Source organism: Pleurodeles waltl, chromosome 5 (assembly GCF_031143425.1).
Source record: "Pleurodeles waltl isolate 20211129_DDA chromosome 5, aPleWal1.hap1.20221129, whole genome shotgun sequence".
In the NCBI taxonomy this organism is placed as follows: Eukaryota; Metazoa; Chordata; class Amphibia; order Caudata; family Salamandridae; genus Pleurodeles; species Pleurodeles waltl.
In genome coordinates, this window is record NC_090444.1 from 217,747,875 (window position 1) to 217,765,588 (window position 17,714).

A 17,714-nucleotide genomic window follows, 5' to 3' on the forward strand; every position below is an offset into this window, starting at 1 on the left:
AACAAAACATTTGAGCCAGGAAATTAACTTGCCTGATGCTAACAATATCCAGAAAGTCTATCTATTGAGCATCCTGTTAAGGTGTCGGATTTAAAATGCAAACACTGACTGTGAAAGGTTTGAGAAGAGCTAAACGTAAAGTAAATCATATTAGGTGACCATGCATTTATTTTAAAGTTTTGTTTTTTAAAGTTTTTTTTTTTTTTTTTTTTTTTTCTTAATTGAGATTTTAGTTTATCGAAGAAAAAAAAACGGGTACCAACAATATGCCTTAGATTGCCTCATGTAGGAAAACAGATCATAGTTGTGGTACATTGACAATAATGCCAGTACAAGTATGCCAGCCCCCTAGACAATATTTCTCATATCACTGCAAAAAGCTTCAACTGCTCCTTACAAAATATCCTGTGACGTAGCCATTGTTTGGGCTATAGCAGGTGACATTGTTACTTAACCCCTTCGCTTCCAGGCCTTTTTCCCCTCAGGTGCCTGGCCTTTTTTTGGCCCCATTTAGGGCAGTTCACGCTGAGGCCCTCATAACATTTTGTCCACGCCAGATTTGCGTCCTTTTTTCCCCAACATCCTAGGGATTCTAGAGGTACCAAGAGTTTGTGGGTTCCTTTGAATTGTCTGTCAATACCCCAAGCTTTAAAAGCGGCAGTCAAGTCACTCTCGGGCCTAGACCGATAGAAAACCTCTTTCAAAGACTGGACTTACTACACTGCCATCGAAGCAGTAATACCACAACAGCTAGATTGTGTCTGCATCAGGGTTTCTTAAATCAACACTGGCTCCTTTTGGTGCCCTACACATCCAGCAGGTTAGTGTCCCGTTGTGCACATTCGCACAGTAAAGTGCAAGTCCCAGAAAGTCAACAGTTCAACAGCAAGGTTGCTTCTGGCTTGTACGTAATGCTCCTTGTATCCCTAAAGCAATGCTGCTCAGTCAACCGTCCAAAAAGAAAATGAAAGGACTACAGAACCTTTTAATCAAAGTAAAGCCCTGTTAAGCCCCCTTGACCGCAACTCAATGATTTAATTAAGCGGTGTCTAATTTGATCTTCTAAAAGCCCACAGACACCACAACATTGCAGTTGATAGAAATCTCTTAAACTCCATCCCTAAACGTAATAAACTACAGGTTTAGTAGCCGACACATACTGTAAACTAAGCACAACATCGACTATTTTACCCTTAAAAAGAGAACCCTACAACACCCACATGGTACTCAACAGGAACCTGAAAGTACAAGGGCTTGCTATCTGTTCGCTTATGTCTGTAGATGCCAAGTGTCCATAATCCTGTTGTAAAAGTGCTGCTGTAATCCGGCCAATAGAAAATATTATTTGGATTAGAGAACACAGTGACCGTCTCTAGTTTGCAGCAGTATTTGAACTCCCTTAATGTGTACCTGTTCCGCGCCCGCCACAGCAGATCCCAGGCAGAGTGGTGCACCTTGTGTCTGGGGTATGTCAGCATACATCCAAAGATACCTTGTGCTTCTGCTCTGGCACAAACCTGAAACTGCTAACCTGGATTCAGAGGTAGTGTTGTGCATTCATTAGTTAAATTGGAAATATTGTGTTCTTCACGGCTATTTGAGGCAACCTCATGGGTAAGTGTCTTTCCAGATTGTTTTTTAGATTTGTTTTCAGTTTAATGGATAAACCGGTTGGTTTCCTGTACTCTGGAGGAAATCGCGCTCCTAATCTTGTTACTCCCATTTCCCTCCACATCATGCCAATTTCTGTGAGCGACATGAAAGACTCATTTAAACTCCGCTTTGAGAGCTCTTGTGTTTTTTCGTTTTGTTGCAGTGGTTGAATGGGGAGATGATATTCAAGCGATTTCAGAGGAGGAAGCAGTGATGCTGGTTAACCATCAGGCAACGGGAGACGTCTGCACACTGATGATGTGCCTTCAGGACAAAGGCACGGTAGGCGAGCTCTGGGGACCAGGACTGTGTTCTGTCTGCTTTGTTCAAAACATATTGTGCCTAAAATGCGTATATATTTGTGTTTTGTTCTGCTTTCATTATTTCTACTACCCCTCCGCTTGCATAGAAAAATGTTACCGTCTTTATAAGACTTCTGTCCTTATGCCGCTCAACATCTTACAACAATAGAGCTTGGTGAACCTTTTTTGGTCATTGTAGATTTTGGCATAGGAAGCACTTGAGGTTGCTCTAAAAAAAAGTGCTTGGAAATGGGAGTACACCAACTTCCCAATCCATGCTTTGTGTACCCTGAAACTGAAATGATTTTCTTCCATCCTGTTAGAAAAACATAGACTCAGTGTTACAGAGTAGTGTTTGAAGAAGGAAGTACTCCAGGGCTAAATTTCATGGAGGAACCTTCGTAGGAAGAACTTGAGTGCACAGACTCAAAGTACCAGGAAACTGCTTGGAGTCGTATGTCTGGCATACTCCCAGGCTCACTTAGACCAAGTGAATTGCCTGTTTCAGTTTAACTGAAGGCTTTGACACTGGGCTTACACACCATAACACCCCAGCAGCTCCCAAAGTTAATGGAGGAAAATCTAGAAACCGTACCATTTGGTAGGAATTGTTGGGACTGTGGCATGAGACCTCTGAGATTAATGCCTAAATATAAGATATACCTGCTGTCCCGGTGACAGGGTTTTTGTGAGGTTGGGGGGTGAGGCAAGGGGTTGAAGGGATGGGGACTCTTAGGGTCTTTTTACCTTCATATGTTCATTTATTTACTTTTGGCTTTTTAAATATAATGTATTAATTGGGCCAAAAAAATCAGTGTAGCGAAGACTTCAATTCTCTGTCCAGTCAGAATGTCTCCGTATGATGGTGTCAATTATTGCTGTCATTCCTTGATGTCAAATCTGTAAATATTTGAGAAATCTGCAGAAGGCACGAGAGGGTTGATAACAAAGTATAAAAAACAGTGATGTGTGGAATGCTCGTATTCATCTCAGCCACTAGTAATTACTCTGGAACGCATCCCAGGCCATCATGAATTTGCACACCTTGCCACCTCTGCTTGGTCTCAGCCATATGCAAATCAGTCTTGACTCTGTTCCAATGGGAACATTCAACCTGACCAAGCCAGGTCCTCCCTGAATCAGAACACAGGCAGCCTCATGCCAGTTCTGCCCTAGCTGGAGCTTATAAGCCAGGTATAGCTTGGTTCCAGTGACACAGTGTGCAATGGACCTACTGGGTATTCCCATCCTACTTAGGATGACACATCAAGGTATACAAAAAAGTAATGGACGGAATGCTTGAATTAATCTCAGTCACTGGTAATTACTTGGGGAGGCATGCCGGTCCATTGTTACTTTGCACATCAGGCCATCTAAGCTTGGACCCAGCCAATGATGGATATATGTCAATTCTAAACCACTAAAAACCATTAAAAAAAAAAAAAAAAAAAACTTAGCTTAAAATTCGTTGTTCAGGCAATTTTATTCCGGCAAAATCATGGTTTAGACAGTAGTTGTTCAGTACTTCGTTGTAGAGACATTTTAGTTGTTTAGCAGTAGTGGTTTGGGCAAGTAGTTGTTTAGGACCTAGTTGGTCCATAACATATTCGCTCTGTCCTAATTGCAGGGCCCGTTATAATACCCTGTGGCCTTCACCCCACCAATTCCTGACGTTGGGAGGAAATAAAGTGGGGAGATCCTCTGTACCTATAGTAGCCCTACTGGGGGACACTGCCCATCTCATTCTATCAGGAGAGGCACACTGAGATTCTGTCCCCGCCACCCAGATATCGCCCTGGAGGCGACATGGCCTGCGGCATTTACTTCCTTTGGCAGGGTACCTTTGGCAGAGATTCACAAGTTTCCTCTTTGGGACCTAGTTGCAATCCACGGTTTCTAAATCGAGCCGAGTAGGCGGTGAGGTGTGTTGACGAGCAAGGCACACCCTCAGTGTTGAAAATGTGAAACTGTCTAATAGTCCCAAAATTGCATTGCAATTGTAGAATTCCTCTTCTATTAGCGGACCGGGGTGAAAACCTCTGCAGGTATTTGAAATACACCATATCAGCTTCAAGAAGCAATGTCTGGTGAGACCAGTTATGGAGAATCGTACTGGAATGCCATTTTTTGTATTTAATTGGCTGTGGGTTGTTAGGAAAATTCCATATTCCATGACAACACCGCTCTTATGCAGAAACCAGCTCCAGTGGAAACGCTAGCTCTTATGTTATGAGTTGAATAAAAGAGCGCGCATGGAGTTCCCACTGGAAGTATTGACCAGAGTTACGAATGACCTGAACTCAGACAGTGACGACAGCAGGGAGCGGCTTTGGCAGTAAATCGCTGTTAAAATTAGATGAGTGACCGGTGCTTTGCGAATGAGTTTGAAAGACAGCATCCCAGTGACCGTGTGCCTTGACCTTTTCTTCCCCCTGTTTGCTACCGTCCAGTGTCCTCTAACGCATGGCCACTTGCGCCTTCAGATGCCTTGAGTTGTTGGGCCATTTCCCCGTACAGATGTTTAGATTTTTAAGCACTATGTTTCCTAGAATGAAGTAGGTGAACGTATGGTGGGATTTTATTAATCACTTTGATTTAATAAGTGAATAGTAGTAGCAGGTGGGCTCTTGCACATCACACACTTTGAACCAGTGCTCGTCATCATAGTGAAGGGCAGCCCTCATGAAGTCTGACTCGTGCACTCTGCAGCACGTTTAGTGAGTCAGTTCCAGTTTATTGATCTGAGTGCAGAAAAGAACACAATTTGTATGATTTTGGTATTATGTTTTCAGTGCATAGCTGCCATACATCAACGTGGAAGGTGCATGTTGGCATTCCTGTGGTAAGCCATCATAGAACAAGAGGGAACAAATAGTGCTGCAGACCTCTTAAAGACGTTGTGTTCGCAGGTGTGCCATTCACAAACTGAGAAAAGAAATTGATTAGAGAGGGCGCAACAGTGGAGTCTGAGGTGAGGACAGGCAACTTCACCTTCTTAGAATACTAGGGAGAGGATAAGGAAAAAAAACATCACCTTGTCAAAGGAGACTAAAATCATTCTGGTAAAAAGGACTTTGAGTCATCACCACCATCCAGCGTTAAGCAGCTCTAAAGGTTCTGATGTCAGGAAAAAAAGTAATTGCAGTCCCTGGAAGAAACACTGATATTCCACAGGGTCTCTTATTTTTTACCTTCATGTGTTCGAAATACTGAACGAGAAGCTTTGTTTTTACATATCTTAAGCTCTTCAAATGAGTCGCAGACTGTTGGAGGTGGGTGAGCTAGCAAATTAACAGGGCAAGCCGAGCCGAGGGTCTGACTGGGCTCTAAGAGCCCATGTACGAGCCGAGCCCAGAAAATATTTGAATGTAAATCATGCATTAAACATGATGTGAAAATATGATATTCTCCTTAAAATTAAAATCAAAAAGGAATTTCTTTAACTTAGAAGCATTTCACATTACTAGATCACTTTATTTTTGTACAGCGTGCACCCTGAATTCGTGTTTTAGAAGGTGCTCTCGAATGTGATACCGAAGAAAAAGGAGGCTGTATCGAGACTCTCACAATTAGATCAAGCGGGGAAACCAGGCTTGGTCACAGGTTTTCTGGTTTCATATAATGCAATTCCCCCACTAAAAGACTGGGACATTCTCTCCTTTTTAACTCCAGAGGTTTATGCATTATTTTTATTTCTTGGCACGTGGTAGATTGTAGGTTGCAGGCATAACCCAAATTAAACCTTGGATGGTTTGGGCACGAGGGTCCACGAGGACCTCAAGCTGAGCCAGGCCTCTAGCTTGGTCCTGAAGTAGCTCCCTCAAATCTAGGAAAGCAAAGTGTTGCCCATGGGAGTTCAGTGATGGATTCAAACAGAGAACATAAACTAGTTAGGAGTAACGGGGTGCAGGGCTTCACTGTGATTGTTGTGTTTTGTTGTTCATGGATATTTGGTGATGTATCGCTTTCTGAACTCTTGCAGGTTGTCCGCCAGATGATGTGGTTGATGGATCACATATTCAAATTTACCAACTTTGGTATTGTATCGCTAGTCCATGGAGATTTCTTCATTAGACAGGTAAGTGGCATGTGTAATGCACTTCTCATATGCTCACCTGATGTATTTTGTCTCACCTGTGGATTTCATTCGTTCTCATTAAATGGACTTGTGGTTATTTATTTATTCCATCTAATTAGGCCGGCATTATCTGCAGTTTATTTAGTCAGATTCAGATGCTATCCATATACTTATACTAGCAATTTAGTAAAAAAAAAAAATTACATTCAGGTCATAACTAATGTTCATGTTCCTGCACTTCTTAAAATATGAGACTGCACTGTTATAACCCTGAGCACCCATAGCCACTACATTAAATATGGCGGCATTTTGTCGATCGCATTGTGGGAGATCATGAGTTATTAGCCCTGTATTGCAATAAAGCACCGTCAGTGGGGATGAACGGCAGAGCAGGTGACCCATTGATGGCTGAAAGGGATGCAACGTCAGAGCTTTTTGAGAATTTCGTGATATCGGGGAAAACAGAATCAAGGGTGGCTGCCTTTGGGAATAGTGACCTCAGTTTGCAACTTCCTCGAGCTCAGGCATCTTACACTGGGGGCAGGCTCAGAATCTGAGCACCATGTGATTTCCTCAGAGACAATTTTACTGAAGCTTCCTTTCCACGTGGTGAAATCGCTCTTTCTTTTGGTTGCGCAGCCCTTCACAAGGGTTTAACCAAATCACATCACTGCTTTCAAGATGATTACAATTAATATGTATTCCCTTATGCTCGCTCTGGAGTTAAATCAATTTTCTTGCTTCGCCCGACCCTCTGGTAGGAGCTTTCATAGGTGGTAGAGGACTTGAAGTGCAGCCCAATCAAGACCTTTTTGTCTCTCTCACTGTAGATCATCCTCTACCATGCAGTTGGAACCACTAGCCCCGGAATCCCTGTGGCATTTGAGTTCCTGAACAGAAAATACAGGCGATAAGGTCTTCCTCTTAGAGACTTGGAGCTTTCGACAAACTGGTATTGAGACATGTAACCAGCACTTGGTCTTGTCCCTGTACTTGTGAGCGCACCCTAGCCTGTAGCTATCAGGATGCTGTGCAAAGTAGTTACAAGGATATATACATTGACTAATGCAAACATAAAGTCAATGAAAAATTGCATTTCAAACGAAAAAACATAAATAAAAGATAACACTGCAGTGGCTTGCATTAACATGCAAAAGCCAAGTTTGTAGGGCCTAGTGAAAGGCCTACAGAGTGAAAACACAAACTAGCGTTTAGAGGAATGCTGTTCCGCAACAGTGAAGGATACAGAGAAAGCAGCATGCCAACGTTTTGGGATTTTTAATTGGCGCTCTACTTTATTTCTTAAATCTTTAACTTCCATGCTAGGTAGATGGGCTATAAAAGCATGAAGGCCTTAAAGGCTGTACAGCAGTGTTTAAAACTGATATTAATGTAGAAAAGTGACCATTGTACATAAATCATGATCTGCTAATGTGATTACATATATGTGCACCAGAATTCAAACTACTAGAAGTGCATAAGTAGGCAAACCAGCTGAGATGACATTGTCACCACCAGACGAAAGAATGTACATGGTTGGTGGTTCTGAAATATGAGGGATTTAAGAAAGATTTAATTTTTGTCTAAGCAAAAGGTTGGTTAAAACAAGATTGTTTGAAGGACAGTTTAGACTCGAGTGAAGCATATGGATTTTACCATAGCAACAAGTATTGGTCTGATAGTAAATGAAGAAAATACAGTGAGCTATTTTTCTAATGAAAGAGGGAAGGGATTGGGTTCTCACATGCATCTACCTGCATTTGGTTGATGCCGGTGTTAGATTTTGGAAGATTTGCAAAATTTATTTATTTAATGAGTTTCAAGTTGTAGCCCTTTTGATACTAAACGTCTAGTCCTGTAATATTGGAAAAGCAACTAAGTAAAAACAAGGTTTTGCAATATGAATATTTTCTATATTCACATGCTCTGCTTTATTCTGACATATAGTGGTTGGGTCTGGAAACGTATCCTTCTATTTCACCCCTCCCATGTACCACAACCAGTATGAGGACATGCCTGTCCTCCTATGATATACACTTCCTACCCCAAAGCAACAGTGTATCTGCATCTTTAGATTTTTCTCCACCCATGTAGGAAGATGCATGTGCAGCTGAGTCAAAACACAGAAGACGGAATGAAAATTGCAGAAATACACAGAAAGACAATGAAAAAAGCTTTGCCAGCGACTAAGACGAGCTTCAGGTGAAGAAGTTAATCAAGAAAGCATTCAACCACGTGGCTTTTTCTACTAGGCTTCTACCACATAGAAACCGGGGCGTGTGAGGGGTGATTGGTGTACAGTCCACGTTGGGTTCCTCAAGGGGTAGAATACACCTTTTTAGATGTTGTCCCTTGTGCCATCATAAACTAGCACAAAATGATAAGCACCAGGGATTGCAATTTGCATTTCACCAAAGACCACCACACTGCAGGTTGCGGAGTGTGTGAAGAATTCCTTTCTAGAAATCTTAAGGTAAGGGCGAAACAGAAGTGGGCCTATTACACCACGGCATAGTTGAAGCAGTCTCTTCAGTCCCTTGTGGAGCTATCAATCTAAGGATGAGGAAATCACTGAAGATACGGGAGAGGTCTAGGGAGATCAGGGTTGTAGCTATTGAGAACTCCATGTACACTAAGACTGGGAAAGAAGAGGCTCCAAAAACCACCCAGGAAGACAGAACCCCCTAAAAAAACACGCCCATAAGATTGCAGTAAAGGAGAACTGAGACCTTCAGGCTCAAGGTTTCTAAAAATAACATTGGTGATGAAATTCGAGGGTGTTGAAGGTAGGGTGGCATGGCCTGCTGCTGACAGAGATGGCCGCTTTGTAAAGTGGCTCTCGATCCCCACCCGCCCAACCCCCATAATATCCATCTAGCTATCTGCCATTGGGTCAACAATGGCCCCAGGACCAGCACCTTCTCAACAGCGCACCGGGAGGGAGCTTGATGGCTTCCAGGACACCAGGGCCTAGAGGAGCGTGGAAATCTGAGGTAGGTGAAGGGCTACGGGAGAGGACGCCAGAAGTACGTTGGTGAGAAATCATTAGTGCCTCCCCCAAAGGGATCGAGCCCTCTTGGGTACAATTAGCATGACCTCTCGTCTAATGGTCACTGGGAAACAAGAGATGTCCAGAGAAAGCCAGGTGAACATCTGTTTAACCCACCTGCAGACACAAGACGGTAAATACAAAGTGCCGCCAGCTCCTCCACAGATATCTGCAGCTCTGGGGTGTCTCTTTGGCATGTGGGTCCCGGGTGAGTGCACAGGTGATTGCTCTAGACACTGACACCCAGTGTCAGGACTGCTTGGACCCAAGTTGTATCGCTCAGTGGGAACCCTTAGGAACTGGGGAACGTTCAGGGCTGATTGACACCCCCCCCCCCCGACAGGGACTGGTGGAAGACAGGGGTCCTCCCCGAGTCCTAATAAACCACGTTACCATTGACCGCTTTGCACGTAGGAGTAGGGAATGCAGGAATGTAGTGCCAGGAGTTACTGAGTCTGCGAGGCCGGTAATGAGAAACACAACAGGCGGGGGGGGCATGTTGGGAAATACCCCATCAGGGCGGTACCCTCGGAAAACGGCAGTGAGTATCTAAGCTGTTCACCTTGCTCCCTCAAATTTCAGGAGGGAAGAAACGCCACACTTTGGAAGAGATGACTGGGGTCGCGACCCCGAATCTCCCATCAGACAAAGCTGGACAGATTTCCATTACAGCGTGAAGAAATGCACAAATTCTAGCCGGACGAATCAACCATCTTCACCCCACATCCTCAGGACAACACTGCTCGCTCACCCTTAAAGATTTCTTGACAGCGATTCATGGGGTTTGGTCCTCCGTGGAAAACAAAATAGACACAGTGTCCACGGAGGTCACGTTTATGTGGGCAGACCTCCGCAACTTGAACACCACACATTAGATGCATGAATCTTTAATTTCAGAGACCGGGACGTGATCCTACAGGCTGCACGCAGCGCTCCTCCTGTCTAATCCAAAAATACGACTCAGGTTTTTTAAAAATTCAGATTGCATTCTTTGGGTGCAAAAGCTTCCTGGAAGTAAAAGGCGCTTTACGCGACCAAAGATTGAGAGATTCCATGCTGTACCCAGCGCAACTGTGTTGTGGCGTAAGAAAAGTCCTGGCCGTGCTCCATTCCTGAGGTGGCGTGGGACTGGCTTGAGGGCTGTTAGACCAGCAAGTGGCGCTTGACAAAAACACTGCTCATCCCGTCTAAAGAAACAAACTGAGGCCAAGGAATATTGTGACACCCTGACTTAGTCATCCCGGCCCTGTAATGTCAAAATACCAGCAGAACAGACAAGATGACCCTACAGATGGAGAGGTAGGCAACACAGACTAACTGTGACATTGACTTTAAATAGGATTGAGCCTGGGACCACACCACCTGCTCTCTACTGATATCCCACTGCCCCTCCTCCCCGCTTACACAAATTGGAGCTGTCTGTTGACTTCCGGGGATCCAATACAAGCACTCATCGTTTCGAGGTTTACTGGTAACCGGTTTCAACCCAGACTGGGGTTGGGGGGCTGAGGGAGGTATGGAGATAGCTGGTTGCTACACTTGCCCTAGTTCCAGATCTAGTTAGAGGCGATGCAGGCAGTTCTAAGTCTGCTAGGCTGACATGCAGAGAGTGGGGCAGAGTTCAGGGAACACAACTTTCCGTCTGCACAGATAAAGAAGACACACACAAGTTCCTTATTTTCCTCTGAGGCATGAATAGTGACTTATCTGAACAGATGACATCTCCAATTTTAAATCGACATGAATGGCTCTCACAATGAGTTGACCATAAAAATACTCTCCTGAATGTCAGTGGCCTAGGATATAAAATAAAAAGAGGGGTAGTGCTGCAATACATCAAACACCACTCACCTGATATTGTCCTCCTTCAGGAGACACACATGATAGGTAACGTCTATTGTGCCCCAGATAGAAGGGGTATAAAATGGCAGCACATTCGGGATACACTAAAGGTTCCTGGGGAGTCAGGATTCTCTTCCGTAAGTCACTCCCATTCAGTGCAGTTCAAAAGGGATTTCTATAGCGCCTGGCTACCTTAACTGGACCTCCCAGAGCTAGGAGAGCACCCCGTCTCCCAATGTCAGGTGGCGCCTTGCTGGACTCATAGATCAAAAAGATATGTTTTGAGGACTTCAATAAACAAAGGTTCCGACTGCTGTTTCTGAATCGCTGGAGGGAGTGAATTCCATAGCCTGGAGTCCAGGAATGTGAAGTACCGACCCCCAGCTCTTGCCCTTTTAACTTTGGTACTATCATTAGGCCCTGTGAGCTTGACCTGAAAGATCTTCCTAGAACATAGATAGGAGGGTTTGAATGATGATCGGACCTTTCCCTTTGAATGCCTGGTGGGCAGTGCACATAGCCTTGAAACAAATCCTTTCAGAGCTTGACGGGTGGATTGATGTTTAGGAATTTTGAGGGCAGTTGTTGCTGCTTGCGTCTGGATTGCTTGCAGACGCTTTGTCATACTTAGGGCTCTGCAAGTAGAGGGAGTTACTGTAATCCAGGCGGGAATTAACCAATGTCCGAACCACGATTCTCCTTGTGATACTTGGTAGCTTGTGCAGAAACTTCCTGAGAGATCTAAGGATCCCGAAACAAGAGCCTGTCAGTTTTTAGATTGAGTTTGAAAAGTTTGGTCATCCTAAATGCCAGCCACTTAAGTTTTCCTTTCCAAACATTATGACCTCTGTTTTATCCTTATTAAGTTTGAGATGGCTCCTTGACACCCAGTCTGTTACTTCATTAAGACATGCATTTAGGTGGGAGGCAACACCACTATTTTCTGGGGTAAGAGCCAAGATAATTTGAGAGTCATCTGCATAGGTCCATGGGCTTGTGAAATCTCTGCTAAGGGATGAACATACAAATGAGAGGGTAGGGCTCAGAGATGACCCTTACTGCTCCCCATAACTCGGGCTCTCACACACCTGGAAAGCTCTGTCTGCCAGAAAAGCTTTCAGCCACTATGTGCCTCAGCTGACATTTTTATTTCCTCCATTCTCTAAGGAAGGAGAGGATGCGACACCGTGTCAAAAGCGGCACTGAGGTCCAGCATTATCATGGCCGCAGCCTTCCCTCGATCTAGGATTGTCTGAATTTCTCTGTTGCTGCTAAATGTGCAATTTCTGTGCTACTGCCTGCTCTGAAGCCAGTCTAAGTAGGATATATAAAATACCTTGATTTTCCTATTAAAATAGAGAGGTGTTATTTTACATGTTTTTCTAATACCTTGCTTTCAAATGATGATAATAAGGAAATAATTATTTGCTGTAAGAGGATGGTCATTTGTGTTTTTTATTTTTTATATATTATTTTTTTTTTTTGGTTTGATTATAGCAGGTTTCCACATCTTAGGGAAACAACAAGTTAGCGAAGAATGGTTAAGAATTTCCATCAGTACTGTAGTGAGGGTTTGTCCGCTTTTCACTAATATATCGGTGGCAAGTCCAAAGGTGAGCCTGATTTAACAGAGTTCATTATGTTTTGTAATATCTCCCGACATAGTAGAGGAAACTGTGATAAGACTGCTCATTATCCATCGAATCTGGTCAGACACCCAAGGGCAGTATGTAAGCCTCACAGCTGGGGGAGGGTATCGTTCTTAATGTGTGTTCTGTACATGTCCCACCTCGCCTACACGATCTACTCCTGCAGTACCTTATTAAAATATTGCTTGCAGTACCAGAGGGTAAGTTGATATTGGGAGGAGATTTTAATTTTATGGTGAGGGAATGAGAATTGGCTCCCCTCCCGCACCCAGATTGGCCACCTCATCCCAGCAGCCACTGTCCGACTTCCTCACAGCTATAGGTCTGTCAGACCACCTGGCGTGCAAATCACCCTACCACGCTGAGTTTCACTTTTCACTCTGGTGCACACAGAAGTCTTTCTCTAACCAACCACCTCGTTGCCCATGCTCTCTACCTTCCTCACTACTCAGAGGTCCAGCACCTTGCCAGGAGAATATCGGATCACTCTCCACTCTGGACACTCTTTGGCCTTTATAGGGAGCTGGGGCGGAACACCATTGTCCTTCGCCCCTGGTAGTTTAAAATACCACTCATCAGGGAGGGAATTACAGTGGCCACATACAGATATTTTTCTAAAAATATCGCCTATTTGGACTTGCCACAGACTCCATGGGAGGCTTATAAAATGGTTGAACGTGGACAAGGTCAATCACTGATATCGGGCTACAGGCGAGGTAACCGGTCTACTATGGTGGCCTTGGAAATGTGGATGCTGAAGTTGGAAATAGCGCTTACGCTAACTAACCTGCTGGACACATCACACCCTACAATTAGAACAGCAGCAGTATAGAAATTAATCCACTCCACTGAACCTCCTAAAATGAGCTACACAGAGACACAACATCGTCTGTATGAAGTGGGCAATAAAGCGGGCAAACTTCTGGCCTGGTTGGATGAGAGGGAGCGAATTGTTGGGTCTTAGAGGTACGCACTGGCTGTGGAGCCTTAATGCGACATCCATTGGAAATAGCCAATACGTTTGCCACCTACTGTAACCAGAGCTATTCCTTCCTGGCTACTACCACAGTTAAGGGCTCAAGGGAACTTTTGGCCGACTTATGTCTCCCAACGATTGAACAAACGGACAGGGCTCTCCTAGGGATCTGCCAAGCCATTCGAGATCTTAACTCTGGCAAGGCCATGGGAAATAACGGAGTGCCCATCAAACTCTACAAGATGATGGCCTACAAGCTAGCCCCTCACTCGCGTAAGATGTTCGAAGAGAGCAAATGTGTAGGTTCGCTGCCAATGGAACAGCGATTAACTGCCATAATGGCAATACCCAAGGAAGGTGTAAACCGCTTGACTATTGCTCCTCATATCAACCCATATCTCTACTTAACTCTGAAGTCAAAATCCTAGTGAAGTCATTGGCCTCTCGACTCCTTAAAGTTCTTTCGTCCCTGATCCACCCAGATCAGTCTGGCTTCATGCCATGCTGATATACATACAACACTTAACCTTAGGCGTCTTCATGGAGTGCTCTGCAAGTCCTGTCGCTTTTTAGAGTGTGTCTTGGTACTCTCACTCGATGCAAAGATAGCTTTAGACACAGTGGAATGGCCCTATATGTTTGAGGTACTGGTCAGACTGGGTTTGGGCCCACATTTTATTTGTTGGGTGAAGCTGCTTTATACTGACCCACTGGCTATGGTGAAAGTTAACAGACGTCTGTCCCGAGTATTCTCGTCCCAACTCCGCGCCCGCCAGGGCACCCCCCCTGCCCCCCCCTGTCACCACTTTATTTTGCTCTGATCTTGGAACCACTAGCAACATGGATCAGACGAGATCCATTGGTCCCTGGTCTACGCTGGGATGACACTTGGGTGGAAAAAAGGACTTTATGTAGACGATATCCTACCATGTTACGGACCCCACCAATACCCTTGACGTACTCATGTGAATCCTTACCACCTGCAGCAACTACTCGGTATATACCATTGACTGGAAAAAATCCTAAATATATCTCCTAACAGGCAGAGAACCGTGACTGCCTTAAGACTGTGAACCGGAAATAGTTAAGGAAGGGTTCCGGTATCTGGGCATATATATCATGGCTAATCCTGAGTTCTTCTACAGGAAAAACCTTATGCCCCCGCTAGAAAGACTGAGATGTGACATAAGTCACTGGAGGTCTTTGCCCCTATCACTCCTAGGTAGGGTGGCCCTTTTTAAGATGATGTCCTTAGCCCATTTTTCTTTACATACTACAAAATACACCCTACCAGGTACAAGGCTCCTATTTTAAAACTGTTGACAGGGAACTCAGGACTCTGCTTTGGAATGGAGCTCCAGCTACAAAAACTTACCAGGGAGTGGTACGACAGAGGGCTGGTGCTCCCAGATATGCAGAAATATTACTGGGCCACCTACGCTTTGAGGAGTCGGCACTGCGGATGGGACAGATTCCTCATGGAACCATCCGGATACATTGGATCGCTCTATGGCTTGCCTCGAAGGTACCATAGTGACACAAAATCTCAAACATTCTTGGTTGGTGGGGAAGAATTACGTAGGCTATCCCTTTGTGCCCTGAGAGCACAACCGGCTTCGACAAGTGGGACCTGATAGGTCTTTCTAAGGTAGGACACCTTCAGGCTAACGGAGACATTATCCAATGGGATAAGCTCTAATCTGAATACCACCTTGCCCCCACAGAAGTCTTCAGCTATATACAGGTGCATCATATGCTCAGGGCAGTACTGCCTAGGGGGATCCGAGGTTCCGGAGGCCTCTCCTGTGGAGGACAAATTGCTTGATGTACATCTGACATGTAATGCAATTGCCCCAACCTTTAAGAAAATACTTAACCACGCACCAGACACAATGTGCCATCTAAAGGAACAATGGTCACTTGATTTGGTTGCTTTGGAAGATGAGGAAGCACTGGTATCCCCTAGGGAAGTGGCTATTAAAGTGGGCTTCTGACTTATCTAATTAAGATTACGGCATTGATCCTACTGTTCACAGACTACGCTCTTGAAGATGGGCAGGACCACTTCTGACACGTGTAGGTGGGGATTTTGTGGCACAGGCTTGTTTTATCATATAATTTGGCACTGCCCCGCTTTGAGTCTATTGGGAGAGTGTGAATGCATATATGCGAGCAGTAACAAAGGGCTCCATGTCCACAAATACAAAGCTATGTCTGCTAAACATATGGAATGAAACAGATATGACCATAATGAAACAAACCTGGTGGGCATTAGTTTTAATAGTTGCCAAGCGTAACATTGTATGTTTATGGGGGGTGGAACTGGCTCCGCTGGTAGATGAATGCCAAAGGCAGAGAGGGTTGTCTACGAAGGAAGAGGCTGCCCCTGAAATGGTCCAAAATGTGAGGGCTTGCCATGCCTATAGGGCTAACATTTACAATGACTTAATCTCATTGGCCACAGGGGAAATGTAGAGGACACCACCCACCGCCTTCCTAAAAGATTATTAAATGTTTGTATGGGAGAAATACAGGACAGCTCATGTCATTCGATTTTGCACATCGGGGATGGTAATTCATTTGCTTGTGATCGAATATGTTGCATTGTTGCTCACTTGTTTGTGGTTGTTCCTTTAATAAAAAAAAAAGTTTAAAAAATAAAAAAGGGTGTTGAAGGTAAGACAAAAGGAAAGGAGCCTCTTGGGTCGTTGTTAAAAACACCCCACTAAGGGCAAACTTTCACACCTTTATTAAAATCTGATAGAACATTAGGATCGGGCAACGGCAAAATAGTTGCAAAAGAATGACTCGACCCCAAGAAAGACTGGAATAGCTTACACGCAGCACCAAACGAAAGGCACTTTGTGTCGGAAGAAAACAATGCAAGCTCAATACCACAAAAACCAATAGGATAAACCAGTGAAATGGAATGACATTTCAAACCAGAACCACCCCTAACACCTAAATCACAGAAGGAATAACCTTAAAAGCTTTTTGAGGAAGATGATATTTGTGACAATACAATGGCTGACACAGCTCATGAACAAGATGTTTGGGGAGGATTAAACACAGATTCTCCTGGGGTTAGGGTTCTAGGTATACCTCTTTAAGACTTCACCACCCGACAACCTTTCAATGTATAACGTTCTTGCTAAAAGAGCAGTAAACGCTAATGGAGTACACTTAGAGGAGAGGCATGCTACCTATTAAAGACACTCCTGCCAGCACAAAAGAAAACACTGTATATGTCCATGCTAACCAATTTTATAGATATGGGGAATTTATCTTTCAAGGAGCCAGCATCCTTGAAACTGTAACACCTAGGGTTAACAAAAAATACAAACTTTCAACACAAGACCCCATATATAAAAAAAAAACAACAAAAAAAAACAATGTACCGTCTTACTCAATTGTAGAATAAACAGGCAGGAATATGCTCCCTCTTCAATGGGACTACCACTAGACAAGGAGAGCAAGAGAATACACATGGTAGGCAGGAAGATGGAGAGATCAGCTGCCACACACGGAGTGCTCTTTTGAATAGGTATGACCACCAAAGGTGGGACTAGTATAAATCAAGATAAGAAAATTACGAATTGTATAATCCAAGTGGGCAAGATAATAGCTAACATATGTCTCACACCGGCCCTGGAAGGAGCTGACAGTGCAACCAAACAGTTGTGCACAGGTACCACACTCAGGAGACACCCTTGGCTTAGGGTCTTGGTCTCCAAGCGTGAAGTACAAGCCTCCATAATTAACATGCCTTTCATTGGGGGGGAAGCTTGTTTGGGTCAGCTGTGGGTCAGTCTCTGTGACAAATAAAAAAGGAAAAATGCCAAGGTTATGGGAATCTTACAGTTAAGGGAAGACTCCAATAGAGTCATAGCTTTGAAAAGAAAACCTACAGGCAGAGGATCTTTTCTCAGTGCCCTGCTGTAGACAGACTTCGCAATCCACCATGGTACAAGGAGTTAATACATCGTGCAGTACCAAAAGAACCAGAGGCTGCCCTTTTGAGAGTGGGCAAGAGGTAAAAGCCGTGCCTGTAGAGAGTTGATAACGACCTTTAAGTGACTGTTCAGAGAAAGACCTCCTACAACTAACACCAGTAGGGGGCAAAATAGAGGGTTCCTCCATGATTGGAGGATGATCACTGCTGACA

At 44.3% G+C, this 17,714-nt stretch overlaps 1 protein-coding gene across 1 annotated transcript in view; it reads left to right on the forward strand.

Annotated features, from left to right (window-relative positions):
* LPGAT1 (lysophosphatidylglycerol acyltransferase 1) overlaps nucleotides 1-17,714 on the forward strand; it is a 346,210-nt gene that overhangs the window by 164,336 nt on the left and 164,160 nt on the right. The window contains exons 3-4 of the mRNA XM_069233932.1: nucleotides 1,817-1,935; nucleotides 5,938-6,033. Coding sequence (XP_069090033.1) covers nucleotides 1,817-1,935; nucleotides 5,938-6,033 — 215 coding nt within the window. The remainder of the gene's footprint in view (nucleotides 1-1,816; nucleotides 1,936-5,937; nucleotides 6,034-17,714) is intronic.